At 41.5% G+C, this 27,886-nt stretch overlaps 1 protein-coding gene across 9 annotated transcripts; it reads left to right on the top strand.

Annotated features, from left to right (window-relative positions):
- The first annotated feature begins 8,886 nt into the window (after positions 1-8,886).
- LOC136487240 (putative disease resistance protein RGA4) lies at positions 8,887-27,673 on the top strand. 9 transcript variants are annotated; one of them, XM_066484363.1, is made up of 4 exons: positions 8,887-9,119; positions 10,221-11,718; positions 25,235-26,436; positions 27,663-27,673. In XM_066484363.1, the coding sequence occupies exon 2, from the start codon at positions 10,689-10,691 to the stop codon at positions 11,481-11,483; it is 795 nt and encodes a 264-aa protein (XP_066340460.1). In that variant the 5' UTR covers positions 8,887-9,119; positions 10,221-10,688; the 3' UTR covers positions 11,484-11,718; positions 25,235-26,436; positions 27,663-27,673. The 9 variants fall into 9 exon arrangements, with proteins under 9 accessions (XP_066340460.1, XP_066340462.1, XP_066340465.1 ...); XM_066484365.1 differs by lacking the exon at positions 27,663-27,673 and having other exon boundaries at positions 10,221-10,468; positions 10,573-11,718; positions 25,235-26,506; XM_066484368.1 differs by lacking the exon at positions 27,663-27,673 and having other exon boundaries at positions 10,221-10,468; positions 10,621-11,718; positions 25,235-26,506.
- Positions 27,674-27,886: the final 213 nt, after the last annotated feature.

Here is a 27,886-nt window from a genome sequence, read left to right on the forward strand (position 1 = left end):
AAACAAAAAATTAGAACTTTAATCACAATCATCATGAAAATAAGTATAAATTAACCATAATCATCAAATGCGACAAAATAACTCACATTGTGATCCGGACACTTGTAGAAGATACGGCCCTTGTTGGGACACTACTTCCTCACCTGGTACTCCATCACAATCTTCTCCTCACACTTGCCGCATGCAATGAGAGGAAGGTCCGGCCTCAGTCGCTTTGGAACCCGATGAGAGGCCGAGGACCCGGAAGCAGTTGTCATCTACTCTCTATACTCATTTTTAATATAATATAAATTTCTCATTTTATAAACAAATAAAATTAAAAAAACTCTAAAATTCTCTATATCTCCAAACCATGAAGTGTGCTATGCATGCTAGAATTGAAAACTCAATACTAGTTTTGAATAACTACTTTAACATTCCTTCATCCAAATACACAAACTTTAAAGTGATTTTGAGCTTAATTGGCTTACAAATAAAAAAATCTAACATAAAAAACCACATATATCTAGTCCACAAAATGAAATAAGCTACTGATGAAACATAAGAGTATAAAGTTGGTAACCTTCAGAACCGAAGAATCGATGGAGGAATGGAAGAAATCTTGTGATACACCGGTGATGAGGAAGAAGAGAGGCCGGCGATGAAGCAAGAACACTGAGCTCGAAGTGGCTCGGGCTCGGGGAGGAACAAGGGCTATATAGGAGGGGACCTTTAGTCCCGGTTGGAGACAGAAACCGGGACTAAAGGTCCCTTCCTAGTCCCGGACAGAGCCTCCAGCCAGGAGTAGACTTTTACTCCCGATTGGAGGGACCAACTGGGAGTAAAAGTTAACCTTTAGTCCCGGTTGGTAGCTCCAACCGGGACTAAAGGTCCCCTGCAGCAAAAGCCTGCCGCAGTAGCCGTTGGGCAGGGTCCTTTAGTCCCGGTTGGAGCTACAAACCGGGACTAAAGGTATCTCTAGTTTCGGGCGCGAAAAATACCGGGACTAAAGCTAAATTTCGAGGTGGGATGAAAGGTCGTTTCTCTACTAGTGAAAACACTAGTTGTCACGTACTTACGTATATTATAAGCATGTAATTTTTTATGGGGGTGAACATGTTTGTTGGGCATGTACTCCACATAAAATAATTGGGGGGGGGGGTCATGATGTATAAAGCTTGATGATATTTTTTGTCTTAAAAGTGGTCAACATTTTTTTATAATACTTAGTTATGTTAAAACTGTACATCGGTCATGCTACATACTCAATTAAAGAATATATGTTACATACATGAAGAATATCAACAGCTAAGCGTCAATTTAGCAACGAACTTTAGCGGTCTAAAACATGTTACACGGTAGCGCACATAAAGTTTCATATATGTGCATGTAATTTGTTTTCAAATACGTGCATATAAGTTTTGTAATACGTGCATGCAATTAGTTTGTTCTAGTTAAGTTATGTTATATCCAAAGTTGCAAAAATAAAAACATTCGCTGTATCTAATAGATCATGTATGTATCAATTAGATCTAAAAAAATATCTTTATATCTAAACCTTTCCTTCCTTCACATATTACCTGGTAGAAAGTAATAGATGATTCTAACCATCCGATCTAATTAGATGACCGGCTCACAGATACTTGAGGGTACCACAGCAAAGCCCTTTGTTGAAGCCCATGTGCCACGCAACCTGTTTATTAGGCAACAATCTCAGTCCCTAGCGAGATCAAAAATAAAAAAATCCAAAATCCAAAATCTGGCTACCTGTTTAGGCATGCTACTTATTGTCTTTGAGAATCCTAGTTTTGCCTCATTTTTCATGTCAAAATTAATCTTGACATGCTTAGTGCTATACTTACATCCATCCTGTAACACCGTACATTCTAAAAAGGACAACTTAAGAGAATACACAAATGATGCATGTACTCATAAATTAAACCCAATTAAGGAGTTTGTCCTCATCAAATTATGGCTTCCCAACTTTATCAAATCTGAGCATGGATAACATACAGAATGCCTTATATTTCAGTATAAGTTTACAACAAATCCGCACAATAACCATATATTTAACTCAATTTCGCAGAATAATTTATCCTTTATTGCACGAACATTTATTATGGTCTTGGAATTTATTTGATTTAAGGTTAGGTCAATCTCAGTTAAATCCAAAAAAAAATCTAGCTCATTATCACCGTATTGAGTTGTGTTAGGACGTACCAGCATGCTTGCAAGTTTGGTCAAACATGAGATACTTCTTGCAAAGTGAGAAAGACATTTTTGTTTAATGGACGGAGTATCTAGAATGCAAGGAAGAAGTGGAACAGCGTAGGAACAGTCTGCAATGCTAAGTCACCCTCTGGTCGCTTTGATGTGTGAGCCTTTGCGCATGGACACCCCTGCACCACTCTTCAGTATGCAAGCCTGATTTTCCCATATTTTGACCGCATGAAAAATCAATGGATGAGATATAATGGAGGCATGCTGGGTCAAGGCTCGCGCCATGGTTGGTGCCCAATCCACATCGATCCAAAATGCTGGTGGAGATGATCGATGAAGACATGGTACTGGTATACATCACTACTAGCGAAAACATTTTTAGGGGAATATATATTGGATTTACAACTCAACACTTCCACATCCTTACCACTGCACCACCAAATCACTTCTGAGTATTGAATATTCTGTAATCTTGTATTGAATATTTTGACTACTAAATGAACTCAAATAAAAAAATCAATTACAAAGTTTTAAATCTTGTCAGGCGCTACAACTTTAGTGGTTATGTCTCCTTCCGAGATTGTTTGGAAAATTTAAATTTTAAAATATGTAAATTTAAAATAAATATTTGAGATATTAAATAACTTCAAATAAAAAACTTATTAACAAAAAATATATATGAGGTCGACTACTACAATATTAGTATTAACTATGTAAACATTTAAGGTCATTTAGGAATTCTAAATTTTGAATGTCAAAATTTATGAACCTACAACACATATTTGGGATTATAAAGGATTTTAAATCAAAATCTTTTCAACTACAGAGTTATAGACTGAATTGAGAACTACGACTTTGGTATAGACCATGTCAACATCTGAGGTTGTTTGTTTAAATTTTAATTTGCAAAATCTATGAAGTTAACACAACATTTTGGCACTCTAAACATTTTTAAATAAAAAACTTTTTAACTACAAAGTTGTCAATCGTGCCAAGAGCTACAATTGTGATATAAAGTTTGTCTTCATCCTAAAATTATAGATTTAAATTTTGATGCAACTACGGACAAATTAAAACTTTTTTTGCAACTATGTTATATCAACGAAGAACTAATTTTATTAATTCAAGATTACTGAATCGAGTTAAGAAAAAAAGTTGAATTATCTTGAGAAGTGTGGGAGACCACCAGTGGCTATATTATCCATGTCCTTTAAGACTACTTTCGAGCAGCGAACTGATCATAGATCAGTTGGTTGGATAACTTGTGGTGGAACCTGCCCACCCGGGTTTAAGTCATCGACTTAGCACGGGTGCTCGTATTTTCTTGGATTTATTGCAGGATTTAACGGCGCTATGCTTTTATTAGTAGACGATATCCGCGTCGACAGCGAGGTGCCTGTGATGACTTTGTGAATTTGAAGATCTGCCGGCTCAAACCTTCGAAGTTGCTCATAGGGGTAGGGTTTGCGGCGTGATGTGAGCGTCTATGTTGTGCTATGTATTTTTTTTTTAAAAGACTACTTTCGAGCCTCTATGGCGGGTGGAACAAACAAACAAACAAACATTGGATGTTATCGTGGACGGTAGTGGTTACGACTGGCACAAGACACCGACTGATGGCAAAGTCTCCATTGGCGTGCCACCAATCAACCTGCCTGTACTTGCTAGCTGATGCCAATCATCAGACAAGAGAAGAGGCTAGGCAAACAAGACCTCTTGTTAATTCGTCGATCACCCCCATCGGCTCAAGCAAAGTGAATCCAAGCAGCTAGCCGCCCGGTCCTCCACGAGCCGGCTGTTCCATAGTGTATTTTTGGTTGTTCAAGTATAGCGTCAATGTGATGTTCCATGCCCATGATGTATGCTATCCATCACTGAAGTATTGGATGACATGTTGTCAAGATGTGATGAGAGTCAAATAGTGGAATCACTATTTGTGCTCGGAATACACTCTCCACATTATTCATGGGGAGTTGTATTCACTACTATAGAAAATTTGTTTCACCCCCGGTTCAAAGGCCACTAGAGTCCAGTGGGGTGAAAAAACAGCGGTGACAAATATTGTGGTTATCATCACCAAATCATACACCAAACTGGAGGTGAAAGCATTTTTCACCGCTAGTTTTTCACCCACTGCGCATGCACTTACGAATCAGCGGTGATAAAAGGTTTCACCGCCGGTTTGAAGGTAGATGGTCTCTCCAAGAGAAAGAGATTAGAAACATATGGGTTGATATGTGCCGGGTCGTCACACGCAAGATTATTCGCTTTGAAGGGAATTGTTTTGATGATACCTCTGAGTTAGCACAGCCATAGTACAGAGACCTTGTTGATTTTGCTAGGCTAGATCTGAATAAAGATGATTTTTAGTGGATTTCAAGACTTCATACAACATATGAGTTCAAAGCATTGATGTATATCTGTTTGTTGTATACTTGATAGATGAGTATGTGTGTTTGTGGATACATGGAAATATAATTGTCTGTGATGTATATTTCTTGTGCCATTATAATTGGTTGTGATGTCTCTTTGAATTTGAATATGATCAAGTTTAATCACTACTATAGGAAACTTAACCGAGGCGGGCAATTGCTTAACCGAGGCGGGCAAGCCGTCCACCACCGTCAAAAGGTCACGGTTAATCCGGCCTTAACGGAGGCAGTTGGATTGCCCGACTCGGTTAAACCATATTAACCGAGGCGGGCACCATTAACGCCCGCCTCGGTTAATCTTTCTCCAAATATCCCGATTCCGGGCCAAAAAAATAGCAATTTTTTTAATCCCAGGAGGCCCCCACCAGACAGCCACATGCCGCAAGTCCTGCATTTTTTCACGTGAAAATCACGTGCTACGCGGCTGCGGGGGTTCCAACCCCTGACATCGCCCTCGCACGTAACCTCATTTACCACTCCACCCCATTGGCACTTGTGTCAACTATAGATATTTTTTCTCCTCATATTATACTGAACCAAATTTGAAATGAGTGTTTGAGACCCTTAACGAATTCAAATGAAAAAGTTGTCAACTACAAAGTTTTTTAACTTTTTGAGATCTACAACTTTTATTTTGGTCATTTCTCCATCCAAGGTCATTTGCAAAATTTGAATTTCAAATGTACCAACTTTGCACGTAATTATCTTTAGTTAGATGATTTCAAATGAAAAATTTGTCAACTACAAAGTTGTTTAACTTTTTGAGATCTATAACTTTGATTTAGGTTGTTTCTCCATTTGAGGTCATTTGAAAAATTCAAATTTCAAATGTGACAAATTCAAACATAGTTTTCCTTAATAAAATGATTTCGAATGAAAAAAGTTGTCAAGTACAAAGTTCTATAACTTTTCGAGATCTACAACTTTTATTTTGATCATTTAGCCATCCAAAGTCGTTTGAAAATTTCAAATATGAGTACTTAATTTATTTTCATCCGAGATTTATAGCCCCAGGCTTAACCGAGGCGGGCACTATAAGGCAACCGCCTGGGTTAATCGTATGTTAACCGAGGCGGTTGCATTGCACCAAACGCCTCGGTTAATCGATTAACCGAGGCGGGCCACCTAAGGCAACCGCCTCGGTTAATAGGCGGTTGCTTTGAACCAACCAACTCGGTTAATATAGGGCAACCGCCTCGGTTAATTGGCATTAACCGAGACGGTTCGGTTATGTGGCCTGCCTCGGTTAAGCATTAATCGAGGCAGTTGCTGGGCGGGCTGCCCGGCCACGATTAACCGAGGTGGGCAACCGGCCCAACCGCCTCGGAGCCTATTTTGGAAACGCCTTGTAAAAGTTTTTTAGTAGTGAATAGTAATATGGCGCGGAGTATTTGAATTCTTCAAAAAAATTTATATTGGCAGTTTATGTTAATAACCTGCCTCTGAAAATTAGTTAATATAAGCGGTTCTGTTACATAAACCACCTGTGTAAAAATGTTTACACAGGCGGTTAGCTTAAGCGACATAGGCTTGACGCCAATGTACATCCATTTACACAAACGGTTGTCTTAAGACTACCGTCAATGTAAATGGATTTACACAGGTGGTTCTCAAACTGATGCTAGTGGACCGTCTCCATTTTCACTGACCTTTGACATAGGCGGTTCCAGGAAATGCCAGTGAAAATCCAAATAGTGCAGCTAATAGAAACCTTTTTCTATACTTGTGGCTATAACATAGCAAAAAATACAACATGTCACCATAACAAAACAACGACGGCTACAATATTGAACACTCATCTGAAAAAATCGATTTTTGTTCAGCCATTGAAATATAGGATCAGGATGTGTGTAAAAGTAAAATTGGAGTACACCTGCTTGGCCCCCACTAGAGAGTTGGCCCTCATTTTGCTGGTCCTGGAAATTTATGTGCCAGCGTAGAACTTGGTCACGTGTCGCTCGCCTCACGTACCTCTTGGCTCTTCCTCGGTTGCACCCCCATTTAATTTCCCCTGTTACTACTGCTTTCCAACTGGATCGCTGACTGATGACCTGGCATACATCGGAACCAAGAAATGAGAAAAGACATACAAACAAATATATATGCATTGGAATCAAGAAAAGAGAGAAAAAAAACATATACAAACAAACAATTTGGCACCGTTGGTCAGCAAAATAAAGCTTGTCTAAGACGTTTTATACTGATGAAGATCAGGCCCGGCCCCTCCCCAGGTATGCATACAGTACTGCCCAAATACGCCAGATGTATCGACGGCGACACCGGTGATCACGCAATGCGACTTCTCCGCTTCCTTTCTTTTGAAACCGGTGCTGGACTTCCTTTCCTTCTGCGCCGCTGCGCGAGCTGCGAGGCAGCGAGTCGCCGGCCGGCCGGGCACATCCGCGACCCTGCGCACCACACGCGGCACTCCTGTGTCCGTGACGTGATCTGCACTGGGCGTCTGGGCGAGCCGGCTTCCAATTCCATCACCATCAGTCTTCAGGCAGGCGGTAGCAATCAGGTAGGCTCTGTCCTATTCGGCTATTCCTATAATCCTATGATCCCTAATTGTGTACGTACGGATTAATAATTGCAGTTACCCTATTTTACGAAACTGCAGTTCATAATTGTTTCTCTAAATTTTAACATAACCATGTCATCAAGAAAGTATGCTTCCGGCAATGATTAAAAAATGTTAGAAGAAAATTTTAAGGTAATTTAATATGTATACAAATTATTTCATATAAATATTATTTTTGCATACAATTAACTGCTTATTAGTAACATTTCGTATATGTGTATAACTAGCTAGCAGTGAGTAGTACTAATAGTAGTATTATCATATTTATATAAAAAGGCTTAAAATTTTAGTTTCGTTCTAGGTAAAAAAAAAATACTCAGGACCGGCCCTGACGAAGACACGTACAGACTGGAGTAATGTGTAGCTGGTAGGTTACATGGACGGATAGGGATAAGCACCTCAAAAACCGGTCATGAAGTGATGACTGATGAAGACATATCGACCAACTGACCAGGCAGGCATGCACCGGAATTATTGAGCCAGCAGCCCCGATGGACAAAAGTCTCCAACAGCGTGCCTAGTACAATCAGGAACAGTGGATCGGAGAGCTGCTGCCATTACTCATAATATAATGGAATAAATAGAAGGAAAATCGGGTGATTGAAGGAGGCTCCACGTTCATGGAACTATCCAACTAAATATCAAAATGTGTGCTTGAATGTATAGGAGTACTTTGTTAACTAGGACTGCAGAGCAAGGCTAATAATACAGCCGGCTTGCAGGGTTCTTTATAGCCTTCTCTTAGCCCACTCATATAATAGTTAGCTCTTCACTATTAATACATGGTCCACTTATCTCTCTCATAAAGTTTTTTTTGTTCTTGTGCCTAAGCCGTCTGTAAACTTACAGCTTGCTTCTCCTCTCTCCTCTCCCCTCTCCTCCACCTCAGCATCTAGCCAGCTTACAACATGCTATTATACTTGCTCTCAGCCGTGCTTTCCACGGCCTCTAATCTTATATAAGACATAAGTATTAGAGTTCATATTATAACTATAACTAATAAAAATATGAATATTAATTAGCATGCTTTTTCGTTCGGATCATTTTCTAACTCAACATGTGTATAGATACTATGTGATATCTCTTCAATTGTGATAAACCTATCAATTATTGATCCATATGTTTTGTCTTCCATATACATAGTTCTTCCCCTCAACATGACACCACAGTGTATCTTCAATATCTATTTAGTTAAAACTTTCATTTTAGTTATAGTGGAACTACTTGTTGCATCCTATGTCTAGATTTTAATTTTCAAATTTTAAATTTAATTATTACTAGAGTTTTTTATCATCAAGTTAAGTTCAAACCCAGTTCATCATAACAGCAGAGGTTAGTAATTATTTAGAAAACAATACTGATCCAACACTTATTATTATAAATGGTGATTAAGAGTGTACTTGCTAGATTTTATGTTTTTGGGGTTACATATGTTATAAAAAACTATGCCTACATGAGGACCAATATGTTATAAAAAACCTGTCTACACGAGGACTAAGCGTGACAGGCTTATGATAGGATGGAGAAGATAGATGACAGGACACAAAACCTATTCTAAGAAACCTACTTGCTAGATTTTCTTCAATTATTGATTTCACATAGTCCTTTCATGTATATCTATGAAACCTACCAGCGGTGGTCGAGATCTATATCTATGCGAGCCCCTGGGTTCACAGTTCACACACACGATAGCTGCTAGGTAGCGCGCTAGGTACCACCATCACGAACTATACAGACAACCCCTGTCCTCCTTATCAGACTCTCATCATTCACCACAAAGCTGCTTCGGCTTCACCAAGGGCAACCCGGCGATCCAATAATCCTTTTATTTCCATGTACCAGAGGGAGAGGAGAGGAGACTACAACCTGGTGGTGGTATACAACTGAGATCTACAGAGAGTAGCAAGGTGCGTGTACATACATCTTCGTTGGATCTGCTCCGATCCGTTCGTCTATCTATATTTCTTTGCTCAATCAATGATGATGCTGAGCTCTATCCATCTCGCTGTATATATTCTCAAAGCCACAACTCGTCCTCTATACGCATGTATGCCTGCGTAGTGTATATATAGTGCCTACTTACACAAGTCAGCATTTTTTCCTTTATTAATTTGCCTTCCTCTTTATTCGCACGCCCTCCTTTCTGATCAGCTGATTCTTTCTCAGAAAGCAAACGAGCTAAACTGCAGATTCGATCTGCACTCCGGCCGGCGTCGGTGCGCGTGTGTCCATTATTTAATCTCTTCTTTTTTTTCTCGAATATGCAAAACGTTTGTGTATCTCTACGTTAGGAGAAAGTTTGTTGTGATACAACGATGCGCCCCATGAAAGGCGCACTAGGGGGGTAAAGGATTATAGTGAAGGCTCGTCCCACCCTAGCAAAACAAGAAATGACTACACACTATTACTTGCTAATTAAACGATCTAAATTGGTAGCCCCAGTTTCGATCCATTGACCCGCAGTGTGCCGAGTGGTTGCGAGTAGATGCTGGACCGAGGTTGAAGATCCACGGAAAGCACCATTCATAAGTTCCTAGGCTACCAACGTGAACAGGGAGTCGGCCCCACGTCTGCCCTCTAGGAACGCAGAGAAAGCAGTTCTCGGCTGCCGAAAGAATTTGGTGTGAATTTCTATAAATTTGGTCAAACATAAGAAAAATCTAACTTCTCAACTGGATCATTATTGCTCGACTTTACAAGGCCGAAACAACATATCATGGCGGGGTTGTCCTCTGCTTTTTCAATCTCTGCGGCAAACACCATATCCTCTGCTTTGCCGCATGCGCTGCACCTATATATACATACAGGTCCTCTGCTTTCTGACGGAGCAACACTGTTCGTATGTAGTATTAACACTGTTTTATCAACACTGTTCGAACAAAACATGTCAGCCTATGTATGTACTCCCTCCGTGCATGTGACCCCAGCAGGCCAGCTTCATTACTTTGTGGTAGTTCCGGCGCTCCGCCTGTGTAGATTACTGATTTTTTCTTTTCTTTTGTGAATAGATTAGTGAAGACTTAATTAAGCGGGCATGCATGTGATTCCAAATCTTTTAACGGCGTTGTTATATTACATCGATGAACCAGAAATATACAAAGGACCTGTCTCAGTCAACTTGGTACACCTCTACTCCATTCTCCCAGCTCTACTCCTATACATGGAGAATCGCTTCCTGCTGGACTTGGATCATCCGTTCACGCATTCTCTTTTCCACACTTTCATTCCCCAAAGAGCCCTGCAATAAGAAGTTGAGGTGAGCACTTTCCTTCGCCGAAGTTTTGTCCACCTCCATTCCATGCACGACCGAGTACGTAGCATTATATAGTTAATTTTTATACGATGTTATGTGCTCTTCAGGGATAATCGATGCAAATCTGTGCTTATATATGTATGATCTACTACTAGCACGTAGATAGGCTAGAGCCGTGGCGGCCGCCCTGGATGCTTTAGCACCCTACGTGAAGAAGCTTATCATGGACATGGCACAAGAAGAGGTGTCCATGCTGCTTGGCGTCTCCAGCGAGATCACCAAGCTGGAGGACAACATGGAAGGCCTCAAAGCCTTCCTCAAAGATGCCGAGAGGAGGCGCATCACCGACACGAGCGTGCAAAGATGGTCGACAAAGCTGAAGAACGCCATGTATGATGCCACTGACATCCTCGACCTGTGCCAGCTTGAGGCTGACAAGCGGAGGGAGTCTAGAGGCGGTGGCAATGTGGAGCATAAGTCGCCCGGCTGTTTTCAGCCTTTGCTCTTCTGCCTGCGGAATCCCGTGTTCGCACACAAGATAGGCAGCCGCATCAAGGAGCTCAACCAGAGGCTGGAAAGCATCCACAAGGAGGCGGACAAGTACAAGTTCAATATTGGCCTCGGTTCCAACCCGGAGCCAAGGAAGCTAACTGCTGCTGAGTTATCCAACTATAGGACAAGTTCACTTGTCAATGAGTCAGCCATAGTTGGGGAACAGATAGAGAGGGATACAAGGGAGCTCGTCCAAGTGCTAACCACGGATGATAATAATCACAACATCAAAGTCGTGTCTATCATCGGTGCAGGTGGCATGGGAAAGACTACTCTTGCTCAGAAGATCTTCAATGATGCAACCATCCAAGAGCACTTCAGGACCAAGACGATATGGCTAAGCAACACTCAACAGTTTGACGATGTTGAGCTACTGAAGACAGCAATCAAGCATGCTGGAGGCGACCATGGTGCTGAGAAAGGACAAAAACACATTGACGGAGACCCTATTCCACACCCTGTCTAGTGGAAGGTTTCTGCTGGAGATGGATGACGTGTGGAGCCAGAAAGTGTGGAACGACGTGCTTAGTGTCCCAGTCAGAAATGCTAGCAAGAAACAACCTGGAAGCAGGGTCCTTGTCACCACAAGATCTGCACACCTACCCTAACAGATGCAAGCTCCCCTGTACCAACACCGTGTCAAGCCTCTAGAGAATGATGATGCTTGGTCTTTGCTCAAGAAGCAGCTGCAACCTGATCAGGTTAGTTGTCTATCCATACTTTATACAACTAGGCTATATACTTGATTTTCATAGAAAGCATATGGATCAGAGTTCCGTTAAATCTAAGCATTCGTGCTAGGAACACCGGCTCATGAGAGTAGCAAAAGGAGACCAGTAAAACTATGATCTAGAAGAAATAATCAAATGTAACAACAAAACACTAGGACCAAGTTAGCTATTATTCACTCCAATGAAAGATTTAGTGCATGGCTAGCTCCGTATGAAATCTAGCTATTTGAAATTTGATGGTATTTGAAATGTAACATCAATTGTAGTGGAAGTTAATAGTGACCAAAATACCCCTGACTATTATAGTGCAACAATTAATAGTTATCTAAAAAATTCATAACTTTTGCATATGAAGTCGTATGAACATAAACTTTAAATATAATCAAAATTGTAGAGCTCAATAATATCTATAGCTTTGTAATTGGCAAATTCTTTGTTTCAAACTATTTAGGTTGCCAAAACTTCCTTTGAAATTATCAAATTTTGACAAAATCTATAAATATAAATGATCTCAGATATTGACCTAGTATATACAAAATTTATAGTTATCAGTAGGATCTAAACTTTGTAGATGATAATTTTTTTATCTCAAGTAATATAGAGTCTCTTCTTAAATTTTGAAATCCAAAATTTAGGAATTTCAAATTACTTCGAACATTGGAACAGTCATTTTAAAAATGTTAAATTTCAAATTTAAAAATATAAAATAATAAAATGAATATTCAGCATTCTAAATGACTTAAGATATGCTATCTTTGAATTTAATATTTGGGATTTTGATTTCATACTATAAATAATTTTTAATCCAAAACTTGTCAACAATAAAATTATAGATCTCACTAAGCACTACAATTTTGATATAAAGTTCATCTTCATCCAACTTTATATGCAATTATGAATTTTTGGATAACTATTAAAGGTTTGTATTATAATAGTCAGGTGCATGTTGGTCACTTTTAACTTCTCTCTCCAAAGTAGTCATTACAAATATTATTTCAATAGCTACATTGTCTAAGAACCAATTACCAGCATTGAAAAGTACTTTGTAGCCAAGACAACAGTGAGCAGTGTCCCTTAGCAAAGACCACCATTGAAGAGTGCCCTACCGCAAATCTTTACAATATGGCACACTTTTAATATGTTGGCCAATCTAAGTGTCCTGGTCATATAGAAGAACCACGGTCAAATTACACTTGAGCGGGCAGAGCCTCCTTGAGTGGGCGGAGCTCGCTATAGCGGTCGGTGACGTAGGCTAGGCTCCAAAAGTTGAGGACCTGGCCCGGAGCGAAGGTGCTGGCCGTGACGGAGAACTCACCTAGGAAGCGGACGCCACCGTCTGGGGCGGCGCCGCTTGCTCCGGTGATGAGGCGGGTGGCTCCGGCCACTATAGAGGAGGAATCACACTTGACGTGCTCCCCTACCTAGAGCGCCAGCTGTCACGGGATCAGAACCGCGGCAAGCATTGTTGTTCGTATTAGTGTCAGAGTACATGTCTCCAGTGTCTTGGGTGGACTCAAGAACACGAGAATCAACAGAGGGGACGCAACGGTTTATCCTGATTCAGGCTCTCGGGTTCCTACGTCCAGCAGCTGATGATCCTTATACTCAAGAGCACCCAAAATCTAGGGTTATAATAGAGTGTAAGAGAGAGAGATTTGTAGGGGATCGCTCGGTGCTGATCCTAGGGAAGCCTCGCCGCCGGTGGAGCCTTCCCCCTTGCTGAAGAGGAGGAAGACGATCGGAGGAAGGGGAAGGAGCTCTCGGTGCCCCTCTCTGGGTGCATTTGCCCTTGGTGCAGAGCACGAACTAGTTTGCTGAGGAGTCCAACGATCCATCTATGGATCGTCTGGAATTGTGTTCTGGAATCATCCACTGAAATCATCCTCTCCCGTCTTAGGATCCGACCCCCCCTACATAGCAAGGTAGGTTAGGTACATGACGGTTTGTGAGAGTTTAGCCTAAGGTCTACATGCGCTGGAGTCCAGGAGGATCTTGTCGTGGTGTCATGTGGACCATGGCGATGTCGTGGAGCCGAAGAAGCCCTGGGCATCGTCCGGCTACTCTGTGCTGACACGCTAAATGTCAGGTTGTGTCGGCTTGGATCGGTCTGCACCAGGTGCGCCTTCTGGAGGCTTCTTGGTGGCGAAGACAGCCGGCTTGGGGGCTGATGCGCGAGCCCGAAAGACCTGGAGACCCCAATGCCTTAGCCGGAGGGTGCGCACGAGCGCACCCGATGGGTGTAGCCCCCGAGCAATCCGGGAGGGGTCGGTCGTGGTATCTCTTTCGGGAACCCTTGATCCTGAGGCTTAACATATCTCTATGTTTGGATTTCATCAATAAGTAACCTCTAAATATAACGTTTGTCTAAATTATCCTCCTTTGCCATTACAAACCATAATGTAAAGTAGTCCAAAATTTACAACTAAATTACTCAGTCTACCATTTCTTGTAAACCAAAACGAAGACCCTAAGTTTGCATATAAATGAATATTTTAATGGATCAAGTGCGTCCTAGTAGATAATGCCCAGATTTCGACTTTCGACTATCCTAGTCGTCCTATAGCTAATAATACCACGTAGCTGCCACACACCAAATTTAAAACGCAAAGAGACCATTTAAAGTCCGATTCCTGTAGCCACAAGAAAACTTTTTTTTTTTGCAAGGAAAGCCACTACAAAACTTTCTGTAATATAGTCCTGTTTGCCGAATGAGAACATTTAAAGCCCAATTGCAATGCACGGATTCCATATATTAGTCTTAGGGGATCGCTCAGCGCTGATCCTAGGAAGCCTCGCCGCCACTGGAGCCTTCCCCCTCGCCGAAGAGGAGGAAGACGATCAAAGGAAGGTGAAGGAGCTCTCGGTGCCCCTCTCTTGGTGGATTTGCTCTTGATGCAGAGCACGAATTGGTTTGCAGAGGAGTCCAACAATCCGCCTCTGGATCGTCTAGAATTGTGTTCTGGAATCGTCCACTGGAATCGTCCTCTCCTGTCTTAGGATCCGACCTCCCCTTACATATCAAGGTAGGTCGGGCACATGATGGTTTGTGAGAGTTTAGCCCATGGTCTACATGCGCCGGAGTCCAGGAGGGTCTTGCCGTGGCGTCAAGTGGACCATGGCGATGTTGTGGAGCCGAAGAAGCCTTGGGCATCGTCCGGCTACTCTATTCTGACACGCTGAATGTCAGGTTGTGTCAGCTTGGACCAGTCTTCACTAGGTGCACCTTCTGGAGGCTTCTTGGTGGCGAAGACAGCCGGCTTGGGGAGCTGACGCGCTAGCCCGGAAGCCCTGGAGCCCCCGAGGCTAGCGGAGGAGTTTGGCTTCTTGCGTCATGCCGAGTGCGTGACCCTTTCGGAGGAGCGGTTGATAGCGTCGCGCCCGCGGGGCAGTGCCGGGAAGGACCTAAGGATCGGGTCCATGCTCCCTTCAATTGGGAGCCTGGGGCTCGGGCGAACCCCCGAGTCCCAAGTAGAGGCGCCGGGCATGCTCGGGCTCGGCCCAATGCCTTAGTCGGAGGGTGCGCGCAAGCGCACCCGATGGGTGTAGCCCCCAAGCGATCCGGGAGGGGTCGGTCGTGGGATCTCTCGGTCGGGAACCCTGGATTCTGAGGCTTAACATATCTCTATGTTTGGATTTCGTCAATAAGTAACCTCTAAATATAACGTTTGTCTAACCATAATGTAAAGTAGTCCAAAATTTACAACTAAATTACACAGTCTACCATTTCTTATAAAGCAAAACGAAGACCCTAAGTTTGCATATAAATGAATATTTTAGTGCATCAAGTGCGTCCTAGTAGATAATGCCCAGATTTCGGCTTTCGACTATCCTAGCCGTCCTATAGCTAATAATACCACGTAGCTGCCAGGCAACAAATTTAAAATGCAAAGAGACCATTTAAAGTCCGATTCCTGTTGCCACAAGAAAACTTTTTTTGCAAGGAAAACCACTACAAAACTTTCTGTAGTATAGTCCTGTTTCCCGAATGAGAACATTTAAAGCCCAATTACAATGCACGGATTCCATATATTAGTCTTATGGGATTTTGCGCCCATTCATGCGGATTCCATTTGAAATCGGCCCTTTCCAAGCATTGTCTTGTGCTTATTTTCGAATAAAGGACGGTACACTTCCAATACGTTGGCCAACCTACGCTTCATTGTTTTACAGAAGAAGCTTATTTGCTTAGAGAAGTACATAAGCAACCTGATAGTTGTTAGAAATAATTAAGAAGCTTTAAATTAAATGTTGGCAGGTAGATGGAATTGATCAACTGAAAACTATTGGGATGGAAATTCTTGAAAATTGTGATGGCTTACCACTTGCAATTAAAGTGATTGGAGGTCGAGCACAAGATACCCAAGTGAGCATGAGTGGAAATCTGTTTTGAACAAGCCAGTTTGGTCACTGACTGGACTGCCTCCAGAACTCGACAACCGACTATACTTGAGCTACGAGGACTTGTCTCCCCAGATAAAGCAATGCTTTCTGTACTGCTCACTATTTCCTAAAGGTGAAGAACTCATATAAGAAGTAGTAACTAGGATGTGGATTAGTGAAGGATTTATCCAACCTTTGGATGGTAGTAGTACTATTTCACAAGAGTATGAGTTTTAGTCTCGGAATGCAAGCTTGAGTTTCAACTTATGTGGAAACAATACTACCAGGATATACTCAACCTGTCCGCTTGCTCGTAAACGATCGTAAATTTCCAGCCAGAAACAGTGTTTTTCTCTCACACCAAACCAGCCAGCAGTAAATAATCCACGATACGATACGGCCTCCCGAACAGGCTGACTCTTTTTAATAAAAACAATTTTTGAATAAAAGATAAAGAATACTAGAATATCTAATTAAGATATAAAAAATGGAATGATTTGATTAAAAGTTAAAAGATAAACTATAGATTTACGAAGACACAAAAACGATTGTATCAAGAGTTTATATATCTTAAGACTAGATTTGAACTAAATACCTATCACACTAGAAAAATATATATATTACTATAAATTCTGATTAGAGGTCCCCGCTGGAGCCTGCATGTTAATCCTAACAAGACTTGATTGGAAACGAAAGATAGATCATAGGAGTTTTCATAAAAATTAGAAACATGTTATCATCAATTAGGTATGACCTAATCACCATTGATAATAATACTCCCTCAGTTCCAAATTATAAGACGTTTTGGTTTTTCTAGATTCATAGCTTTTGCTATGCACCTAGATATATGTTAATTCTACATTACCCCACCTCTATCAATATTAATATAGTAAGATTTGATTAAAGTAAATATATGCATTGAGCTAGCACGAATGAGCAATAAAATACATATGTTATGCTTCATCACATAAAAATTATTTTCCTGATAACTCATAAATATTTGTAGTGTTATGCTTCATCACATAAATATTTGTCTATATTGATTGTATAACCATAATCACTAATATAATCCCTTGATTGCAAAATTCAATCATCTTGAGAAGTGTGGCAGACCACCAATGGCTATATTTTTCTGGACCTTTAAGAATACTTTAGAGTAAAAAGTCGATCATTATAAGGTTTAACTATTAAAATTCTCTAGAGGTTAGCACCGCTACTGCTGTTCGAGATCGCACTTCAAGCTACATGACTTAAGAGATATGGTGCATGTTTCAAATAATGGTGATGCTATTGTAGTACATAAGAACATACTCCATGACCTAAAATTCTTATTTTAAAAAAGTGTAAAAAGGAGAGTTAATGAAATATACAATAAGCACAAGAGTTCCAACTTAACTTGAGGAGAGAAAAAAAATTGTAGCAGTCGATAAGAATAAAATTTGAAAAATTAAAATCTTGATTCATGATTTCATAAAATACATGATGCAACAAGAACCACCATGATTAATGGTACGGTTTCAAAGTAACTACATATTTAAATTATGAATATGAATAAGAATATATTGATTAGTTCCTTGAAAAAATAGTAACTAATAAGTTTATGATAACTAGATATAGACAACAGAGTATCTATTATATCTACTATGTTAGAAAATAAACAAAGAGAAAAATATATAATTTAATATAAGTAATTCTTTATTAGTCGGATGTACACCCTCCATTCCAAACTGTAAAACATTTTGAGTTTTCTAAAAACATAGCTTTTGCTATACACGTAGATGTAGTGCCTAGATATATAGTAAAAATAATATATCTAGAAAAGCCAAAATATCTTATCACTTGGAATGAAGGGATTATTAAACAGTACCTAATAATACTTATATCTGCTAAAATTCTAGCCTGTGCGAAAGCACGGGTTGATGGACTAGTTATTACTAATTAGAGGTCCTACGAAGATTATGGGTTAATTCTCACCAGACGCACTAGAAATAAATATAAATTATAGAAATTCTCATAAAAATCATAAACATTTTTCCTTTAGTTAGTTTAAAAAGACATTCGTCCTTTAGTTTGGTAGACTTTAATAATCATCCCCAATAATAATCAATTGATCTATTCTATTTTATAAAGCTTACTATTACTAATTAGATGTCCCAAAGAAGGTACTACGTTAATTCTCACCGGACGTGCTACAAAAAAATATAAATTTTAGAAAATCTCACAACTGTTAGAAACATCTAGCCTTTAGTTTGGTAGACTCTAACCATCATCTCCAATAATAGTCATTGTCTATTCTATTTTATAAAAAATTAACCACCTTTACCATTATCAAAAATTTGTACAATGACCCCATAATTTTGCATCTAAATTACCCACCTCTGCCATTTTAAAAGATAATTGCAAATAACCCCCTAAATTTATATCTAAATTACCACTTTCGTTATTAGGAAAGATAGCTCAAAACAACCTCCTTATTTGTATCAAAATTACCCACATTTCCTATTATGAAATATAACTAAAAATAACCCCTAAATTTATATATGTTGTGAAAGATAATTCAAAATAAATATCTAAATTTGTATCTACATAATCCACCTCTGCCATTAAAAAATAATACAACAACACAATCTCAATTTTTTATAAATACCTACCAATGTAATTATAAAAAGTTATGCAAATTAGACCCTAAGTTTGCATTCAAATTATCCATATATTGAACTATAAAAGATAATATAAAGTAACAACTTTAATTTTTATGTGAATTCTCCACCTCAACCCATTATAAAAAAAAGTGAACAAAGATATCTACCAGATCTATGTGCAAATACTAATATAAGCTATTACAAAAAATAATTCAATATCCATAAAGTATGCTATATTTTTTTCTAAATTTTAATATTTTACCACTATTAAGTTAGAAGTAAGCATAATGGAATGCTTCACTATATGGACCAAGTAAACATGTATACATTAGAATAAATATTTATTTTAATAGCTTATCAAGAATGGAAAAATGTTTTTTTTAACAAAGCCTGTAGCAATGACAGTCACAATACAATTTATGTTATATAGTACTCGATTACAATAATATTCATAAGTTGTTGTTTTAAATTAGTTTATACATTTGTATAGTTGTCTAGAAAGCCCGTTGCCCGACAGCCCAGCACAAAGCCCATTATTTTGGCCCGGCATGAGCACGGTAGGGCCCGGTACTACCCAGGCCTGGTCTGGTTTAGCCCGATGCACAAGGTAATGCCTGGGCCACTAACCAAGCATGCTGGGTGGCACGGCACGATATGGTTTTTTACATAGGCCCGACAAAGGCCTTCTATCCCCACTAATCCATCCGCTCACTAGTGCCGACCATTACACTCTGCCTTTGTGCTCTCCCAGCTCGTAGTCCCACATCAGCTCAGCGACGCCCATCTACTCCTTGCCTCGCGCCCTTGCCATGTCTCCCAAGTCCCAGTACTCTGCCTCCCCGCTCTCTGTATCCACTCGACCGCTCGTCCAAGCCCCCCGCCTCTCCATATCCACTCGATCGCTCGGCCTAGCCAACGTGGCGCTGCATCCTCGCCTCCTCAGCACAACGCCTGGCCATCCCCGCTCTTGCCGCACCAACACCACACACTTGGCTCCTCGCCGCCCCTCCGGTGCACCCACCTCGGCTTCTCCCCAGCCTAGCACCACCCTGCGCGAAGCTGCCTCTATGGATTCTCCTCGCCCAACTGCCCTAGCGACACTGTCGCATTGGCTGCTCGACTCGTCCGCACCCAGTCACCCCCACCTCCTCGCATCCTTCCTGCTCTTACCAACCGCCTGCTATGAGCAACGGGCTGCCCCGACACGTGTCGTGCTTATCGGGCCTGCCTGGCATGGAAAAGGGCTCAGCGTGCTATGCCTAGGCCAAAGAGGACAGGCCCATGGCCCTAATCCGCATGGTCAAGTGGTAGAACGTGTCATGCGTGGCGTGTAGGCTAGGCCTGGTGGCCCGTTTGGCCATTTATATACACTTGTACTGAAACATTATGATATACCAATTTTGGTAGTTTAACTTCAAGCGTTGTATGTTTTATAAAACAATACTACTGCACATATATGTCTTGGATTTACAAATTTAACATCTTCAGTGCCGATGTGGAAGCCAAAGCAGCCATTGTAACAACTAAGAACATATGCTAAGTTCTAGAATCTGTTATAATTAAATAAAAAAGTTGAAAATTTTGAACGTAAGATACAATAAACAAACACTATAGTTTCAACTTAACACATGGATAAAAAGCTGAAAGCTAAAATATAACTTTCTATTCAAATTTGGAAGCTAATATAACCTTATAACTTTAAAACATATAAAAATTTTAAAAGTTGAAAACTAATATATAGATTCATTATGTCAGAAAAGGGTGCTTAGGTTTCAACTAAATAGATACCATGCTAGAGAAAGAGACAGAACCTAGAAATTGTAAATAGAGGTCCCCAATGGAGCAGTTAATGCTCAAGAGGCACCGTAAAAAAGAAAGAATAAACCCTAGAAATTCTTATTAAAATCATAAATATATAGGGATCAATCCTCCAGTAGACTCTAGTCGAACTCAACAATAAAAGCATTGGATCTCTTATATTTTCTAAATCTAAAACCATAAAACTGTACGCCCCACGTTCACATGGAATGAACCCACATGCACATATAGCACCTCTTACGCTTTCTTTCTTGCTTCTTGTAAAAGAGTTAAGAAGAAGGTGTTATATTTGCAGCAATAAGGACTCACCCTCCTAAACTTTCAAGGTGGTACTAAATCCACCAACTGCAACCACACATGGGCCAAGACTAGCAATGCACTGGGGTGAGAAATACTTCATGATGATGAATCATCAGGTTAAGATCGATCTAAACCAATCCATTTTATATATACATACGACATGCCAATGGTTAAACAACTTATTAGAAATGCAAGACAGCCAATACGAAATGCTAGAAAATCGACTGCGCTTAAGGGATGTCCTCAGCGTCGAGGAACATGTGCTAGGGTATATGTGCGACTCGTTCGGATCATGAGTTCAAACAAATAATAAAATAAATAGGATAGGGAAGCTCTATCCTAGATTTCTATGGTATACATTCACCCTCTTGTATGCTCTGACACTCTCGATAGCTCAACACATAAGCAATAGATGCCTAGAACCACCCCACCATGGGCAACATAGGAGTACGCACTGTACCACTCTACAGGAACTTACAAAGAATTACATGCACATACGACGAAGGTTGACTCTTTGAATACCATCAGTAACACCTCACGTCCAAAATCTACTTATGTCCTAGCTCCTCATGTGCAACAGGGCCACATGATTTCTAAAAAGGCATGAATGCAAAGAAAAACATCCTAGCACCTTAAACTTTCATGCATGGTTGTTTCGTGTAAAAGGGTTAACCCGGAGACGCTACGTTTGGAGTGACAAGGATTAGAGTTGAGCATTTTGCAGACCGGGCCGGGTTTGGGCTGGGCCAAAAAATGCCCGGTTGTTTCGGGCCCAAAAAGTCCTGCCCATGACCATCCCACTGGGTGAGTCGGGTCTGTTTTTTTGGGCTGGGCCCGGGCCTAGGCGGGCCGCCCGTGCAATTTGTAGTGTAAAACAACTAAAATATACATATTTCAGGCACTACTACAGAAAACTTAACCGAGGCGAGCATCCCATCCGCCTACAAGCAAAGGTCACGGTTAATCCGGCCTCGGTAAATCAAATAAAAAATCAAAAAATGAAAACCCGTGGACAAGCCCAGCGAGCCCATCCACGGGCTGCAGCCGCCGTCGCTCGCCGGATCCGACCTCCCAGCCACCGGATCCGGCCTCCCCACCACCGGATCCGACATCCCAACGCTGGAGTTCACGAAGAGGTGGAGTAGGAGCACCGGAGGAGGAGCGGCGCCGCCGCCACGGCCACGCCCGCGCCCGCGCCGCCACCGTCGCTCGCCGGATCCGGCCTCCCCGCCGCTGGATTCGGCCTCCCAACGCCGGAGTTGACGAAGAGGTGGAGTAGGGGCGCCGGAGGAGGAGCGGCGCTGCCGCCTCGGCCGGGCCCACGCCCGCGCCGCCTCCTCAGCCTTGGCCGTGCCCCCGCCGCTCGTCGCGCCTGCGCCCGCGCCGTGGCCTGCCTCGCCTCGCCAGCCGCGCCCGTGCCTGCCTGAGAGAGAGGGAGGGAGGGAGGGGAGGGGCGCCGCGCCGGAGCGGAGGGAGGGTCACCGCCGCCGGCCGCCGTGCTCAATGAGGGAGAGACGGAGTGCTCAGGTAGGGAGGGAGGGAGAGAGATGGCTGAGTGGGGGCGAGAGGCTGAGTGAGGGAGCTTGGGCTTCATCTCTTTATATACCGTGACGTATCCGGGCCGAGATGAGCTTCTATTGGGCTCGGCCTTATTAACAGAGCGGGCCCCTTAATAGGTCCGCCTCCGAAAATGGCCCTATTTTTTCAGGCGGGCCTCTTAAAAGGCCCACCTCAGTTAATAGATTTACGGAGGCCATAAATCGTCTTTGCGAGGCGGTTGATTGTGACCGCCTCGGTTAATAAAAATAACCACCTCGGTCAATCCTAGGTATTAACTGAGGCGGTTCAAATGCCCACCCGCCTCCGAGCCCCTTTGCCAAACGCCTCAGTTAAGTTTTATTGTTGTAGTGGGGCCGGGTTGGGGCCAAGAAAAAATTTCCTGGGCAAAAAGATCTCTACCCAGGCCTTGTCAACTAAGGTTCGTGGGCGGGCTAAAATCCGTCGGGCTCACGGGCCGGGCTCGATTTGCCCGGCCCTCAACCTCCTAAACTACCAATGTGATACTAAACCCACATACTCCAATCTTAAACAGGCCAACTACTACAGGATAGTAGGATACTAATAGGCTAGGTATTAAAAAGCAACATAAAGTGACCCATATCTATATTTAAACTACACAGTTATGTTCCATTAAAAAATAGTCTACAGTAAACTGAATCTCACAGCTTCTATTATGGCATATAATCTATATAAGCCCTTAAGTTTGGATCTAATTTACACTTATGCAATTATTAAAAAACTAAAATAGCCCCTTAAATCTACATCTAATTACCAAAATCTACTCTTACATAAACTTTTAAATAGCCTTAAGACATATATATGTTTCTACGTTACCTCGCTTCTATCAGTATTAAAATATTAAATTGATTAAAGTAAGCAAACATGTTGTGCCATCACGATGATCAAGTACACATGCATGTAGTAGTAAATATATGTTTCAGTAATCTTGAAAATATTTTCTTAACAACTTATCATATACTAATGATGGTAATTAATTACATAAAACAATACTAATACCACAAAATACAAATTATGTAAGTTGTTACTTTAGATATATTTATACATTTTAACTAAAGGGTTTGGCATAACTCTGTTGATAGTATAACCATTATTGCATATATAATTCCCTGACAACAAAATTCAAACATCTTGAAAAATAAGGGAGGATATATAGTGCAGACCACAGGTGGCTATCTCTCGATCCATAACCTTTGAGATTCCTTTGGAGTAAGCAGTCACTGTAAGGCTTAAATATTAATATCCTCATGAGGTTAGCACTGCCCTACCTCCCCTACCCTATCCCACTTCAAGCTTACCACCATTAAGTTAACCAACACGATGCATGCTTCAAATGACAGTTTATGCCATCATAGTACTTAAAAGTGCGGCCTACGACCTAAAATCCTTATTTTTGGGAAAAACAAAAGAGAGTTAATAAATTGTACAATGAACACAAGAGTTTCAACTTAGCACTAGAAGAAAAAGTCTATAGCAACCAATACGGCGGCGGTGGAGATATTTTGGGTAGCCGGAGATTTTTGCCGACATGAGTTGCAGAGCAGCAGCGGCGCTTCCTCTTCCTCAGGCCTGCGCGGAGGCGACGCGGAGCTTCCGCGGTGTCAACGCAGTGCCGAGCCAGAACGCGGTGCGGGGGAGCGCGGCGTGCTGGTGGGCTGCGCTGGGCTTGGCCGAGAGAGTGGGAGATGGGCCACGGGTTCACAGGACGAATGTAAAAAATGGTTTTGTATTTTCTAATTTATGAGTGGATTTTGTATTCTATTATTATTGTTGTTATCATTATTTGTTGTACCATTCTCGTTAGGCCTGTTGCACCACTGGCCCTAGTGACGACTAGGCTTATCATGTGGGGAAATTTGTACAATCTTTGTAGAGTGTATTGAATCTATTCGAATAGCCATGTCCTTGGAATGGGCAATCGCTGGGATCAATATCCAAATGATTAGATTCTTTTATATAAAGAAAATGTGATAATCTGGTAAGATGGAATCTATTAATCTGGTAAGTTGTAACCTATAAACTCGGGGAACTGGAGAAAAGGATTAATACTCTCCTAGGGCCCAAAACACCATATTACTTATAACCCCACTCCTAACATATATCACTCCACCATCATAAACCACCACCACATATAGCCTCTGCCATCCGCCTAACCTCCACCCCAAGTTAGGGCTTGCTGAGTACGTTATGTACTCAATCCACTCCATTCTATGTTTTTATGAAGAAAGCTACAGGAGCATAGACGAGGATGGAATTATCCAAGCTACGCAAGGAATAGGATAATAGAAGTACACACGAAGACAGAGCCGTGTGACTATGCCAAAGGAACTACGCTATGATTGAGATATAGGAATAAGTCTAAGGTTTATGTCCGCACTCCAAGTTGCCTGTAGGAATGGAGCCACGACGACGTAGGAACTCTGATACACACACACACCCACCCACCAAGGCCTATGGCCCAGCTATGTAAATATGAACTTTGTAATATGTTTTCCCCGCTAGCAATAAAAGTATGGGTTTTTTATATCAATCTTGTTCGAATTGTGCGTATCAGCTACTGATCCAAGGATTGACTAATTAGGTAATAATTGTCCAAACATTGACTAATTAGGCTCAAAACGTTCGTCTCGTAAAGTATAACCAAACTGTGCAATTAGTTTTTGATTTCGTCAACATTTAGTACTCCATGCATGTACCGCAAGTTTGATGTGACGGGGAATCTTCTTTTTGCATAGTGCCAAAATTTTGATTTTGGGTGAACTAAACAGGGCCTTAATTGGAGTAGCAGCAGATTCATGGGACTGAGGGATGAAATTAACAAGCAGCAGCAGATAGTAGTGGAGGAGGTAATTGAGAAGCTCACCCCTCCATGCAGCATAAGGCACCGACACATTGAAGGATACTTTGGCAGGGCCTTTAAGAGCCTGAGGCATTTAAGGATGGACAAACTCCACTATTGCACCCAACTCCCCAACGGTTTGTGCCAGCTCCCTATTTTGGAGGCCCTGGTTATTGACAACGCACTTGCCATTAACAGTGTTGGGTCTGAATTCCAGTCACCCTCCTTCCTGGCAGTCGGTGGAGGTATTGTCACTGCTAGATCAGTAGTAGGTTTTCCTAATCTGGCAACTCTTCGTCTGGCTGGCTTGTGTGAATGGGAGGAGGAGAGCGACAGTGAGACTACAGAAGCTATGGCCATGCCTGTTCTGAAGAAGCTCATAATTGGTAGCTGCAAACTGAGTTGTCTTCCACCAGGGGCTCCTCAGTAGCAGGAGGCATGCTGTAAGAGAACTAGAACTGTACAAGCTGAGCAACCTGACATATATAGAGAACATCCCTTCCGTTGTGGAACTTGATGTATTCGACTGCCCGAAGCTGAAAAGGCTCAACAATCTCTCTAAGTTGCAGAAAATCAAGATCTTATACTGCCCAAATGTGGAGGTGCTCGAAGGAGTCCCGTCACTTGACAGCATAGAGATTATGGACGGCACCATGGAGACGATTCCGGAATATCTGACAACAGTAACACCAAGGTATTTCAAGTTAGTTCGTATTTTGAAGTAAACTTTATTTATGCAGGTATCGATATGCCATCTTTGCTATGGGAGTGGGAATGGCGTCAGATCGGTGTGAGGTCATCATATCCAGAACACAGATTTCAGTTGTGTACCATGTGCTTCCTCCTCTTGATTTGGCCAAAAATCATTTCAAGTGAGACAAACAGGACTCTGTACAAATTGCCTTGGGCTGGACGAAGCAGAGTATATATGGTGAAGCAGAGTGCTGAATATAGTCCTTGTGTTCAAACTTGGGCACTAGTGTTTTCATATTCTTTTTGCTCCTATATTTGTAAAACTAATCAAGGTTCCGTCTTGGATTTCTTATAATGAACAAACGTGTGGTGATGAACGAAACGCTCTGCAATAGTAGACGCGCCAAGCAGACGTGGAACACGATCAGGCGCATCAAGGTTGTCCTCTGCTTTTCTAATCTATGGAAACACTGTATGTTAATCCTCTGCTTTGTAGCCTGCACCAATATATATGCATATACACATCCTCTGCTTCGAAAGGAAGGAAAACATAACAGAGCATAGCAGAAAGCCAACACAGCTACTCTTGGGCGATGATGGTGTTCTCCTCCGTCTAGAGTGTGTCCTTTTGCTTTTCCATCCCTGGCGAGGAAAACATAACAGAGCATAACAGAAAACCAACACCTCTTTGCCCAACACCTCTTTGTATGCATTTTTTGGTACATCCATTTTGCTATGAATATATCTAGATAATAGCAAAATAATGGATGTAACAAAAAAAAAAGTCAAAATAACTTATAATTTGGGACATGGCATGGAGTAAGACCAAGGTATCTCAAATTGACATGCACCGAGAGGGTTGTACGAGTCCTTGTTAACAGGCAGCTCCTCCCATCCGAGTACGGGCAAGATCAGCCATATCAAGTCGCGCACTATTTGTGCTGAAGATGAAGATTAATTGATGGACAACCATATCAGGAATAAATCTCGTAGATATATATTCAACAAGGCAACCATACTTTTATCTCATGAGGCAGTGTACCTACATGCGCAGTCGTAGTATAGTACTCACGTGCCGCTTAGTACGTATTTTCAGGTGTCATTATGCATTGACCGTGTAACCAATGTACAGGGGCGAAGCCAGCATAAAATATCGCTGGGTCGGTCCAAACACAGGGGATGTTACAGCTGCTGCCGCAGCGGCTTTCTCATCCCTCACATGTTACTCTAGCGGCAGCCGCTGCGTCTAGAGCCGAACACCTCCAGAGCACTAACTTTTTCCTTAGCTTGTGATAGGTCTATTTTATAAGGCATTTTTTATATGACATGTTCTTTTAAATCGTACTTTACCCATTCATTTATTTTATATTATATCGTTTATAATTATGAACTTATGATTATTAGATGATATATTAATTGCAAATCTAATAGTGTCAAATTTCTTTTACAATAGTTAGAAATTATTGGTCAAATATTATAAAAATTGGCAGTTGACCTACGTGGAATGCCTTATAAGCTGGACCGGAGGAAGTATAATACTACAAATGATATTATGTGCAAAGGCCAAAGACCAATCCTTAGCCAGTGAAATGATAAGCTGGACCGGATGGTATCAGCCATGTTTATCGGTTATGATATAGTTTTTTTCTCTTATAATAAAACAGCATCAGCTAGCTGATAAGCCAGTGAAATGATCAAGCGAACGAGACAATGTATGCAGCGATCCAGGATTCTTATGGCAGAGCCGCAAGATGATGTTAGCCTGCAGTGGCCAGTGACAGTTAGATCCGATTGGTAGAAGCTCGTCTCCAGCACACAACTCTGTTCACACGCAGACTGTCGACATACCGCCAAGGTGCTGGAAAACGTGCCTGCACTCCTGTAGTCT

This window comes from Miscanthus floridulus, chromosome 10 (genome assembly GCF_019320115.1).
Source record: "Miscanthus floridulus cultivar M001 chromosome 10, ASM1932011v1, whole genome shotgun sequence".
NCBI lineage: Eukaryota > Viridiplantae > Streptophyta > Magnoliopsida > Poales > Poaceae > Miscanthus > Miscanthus floridulus.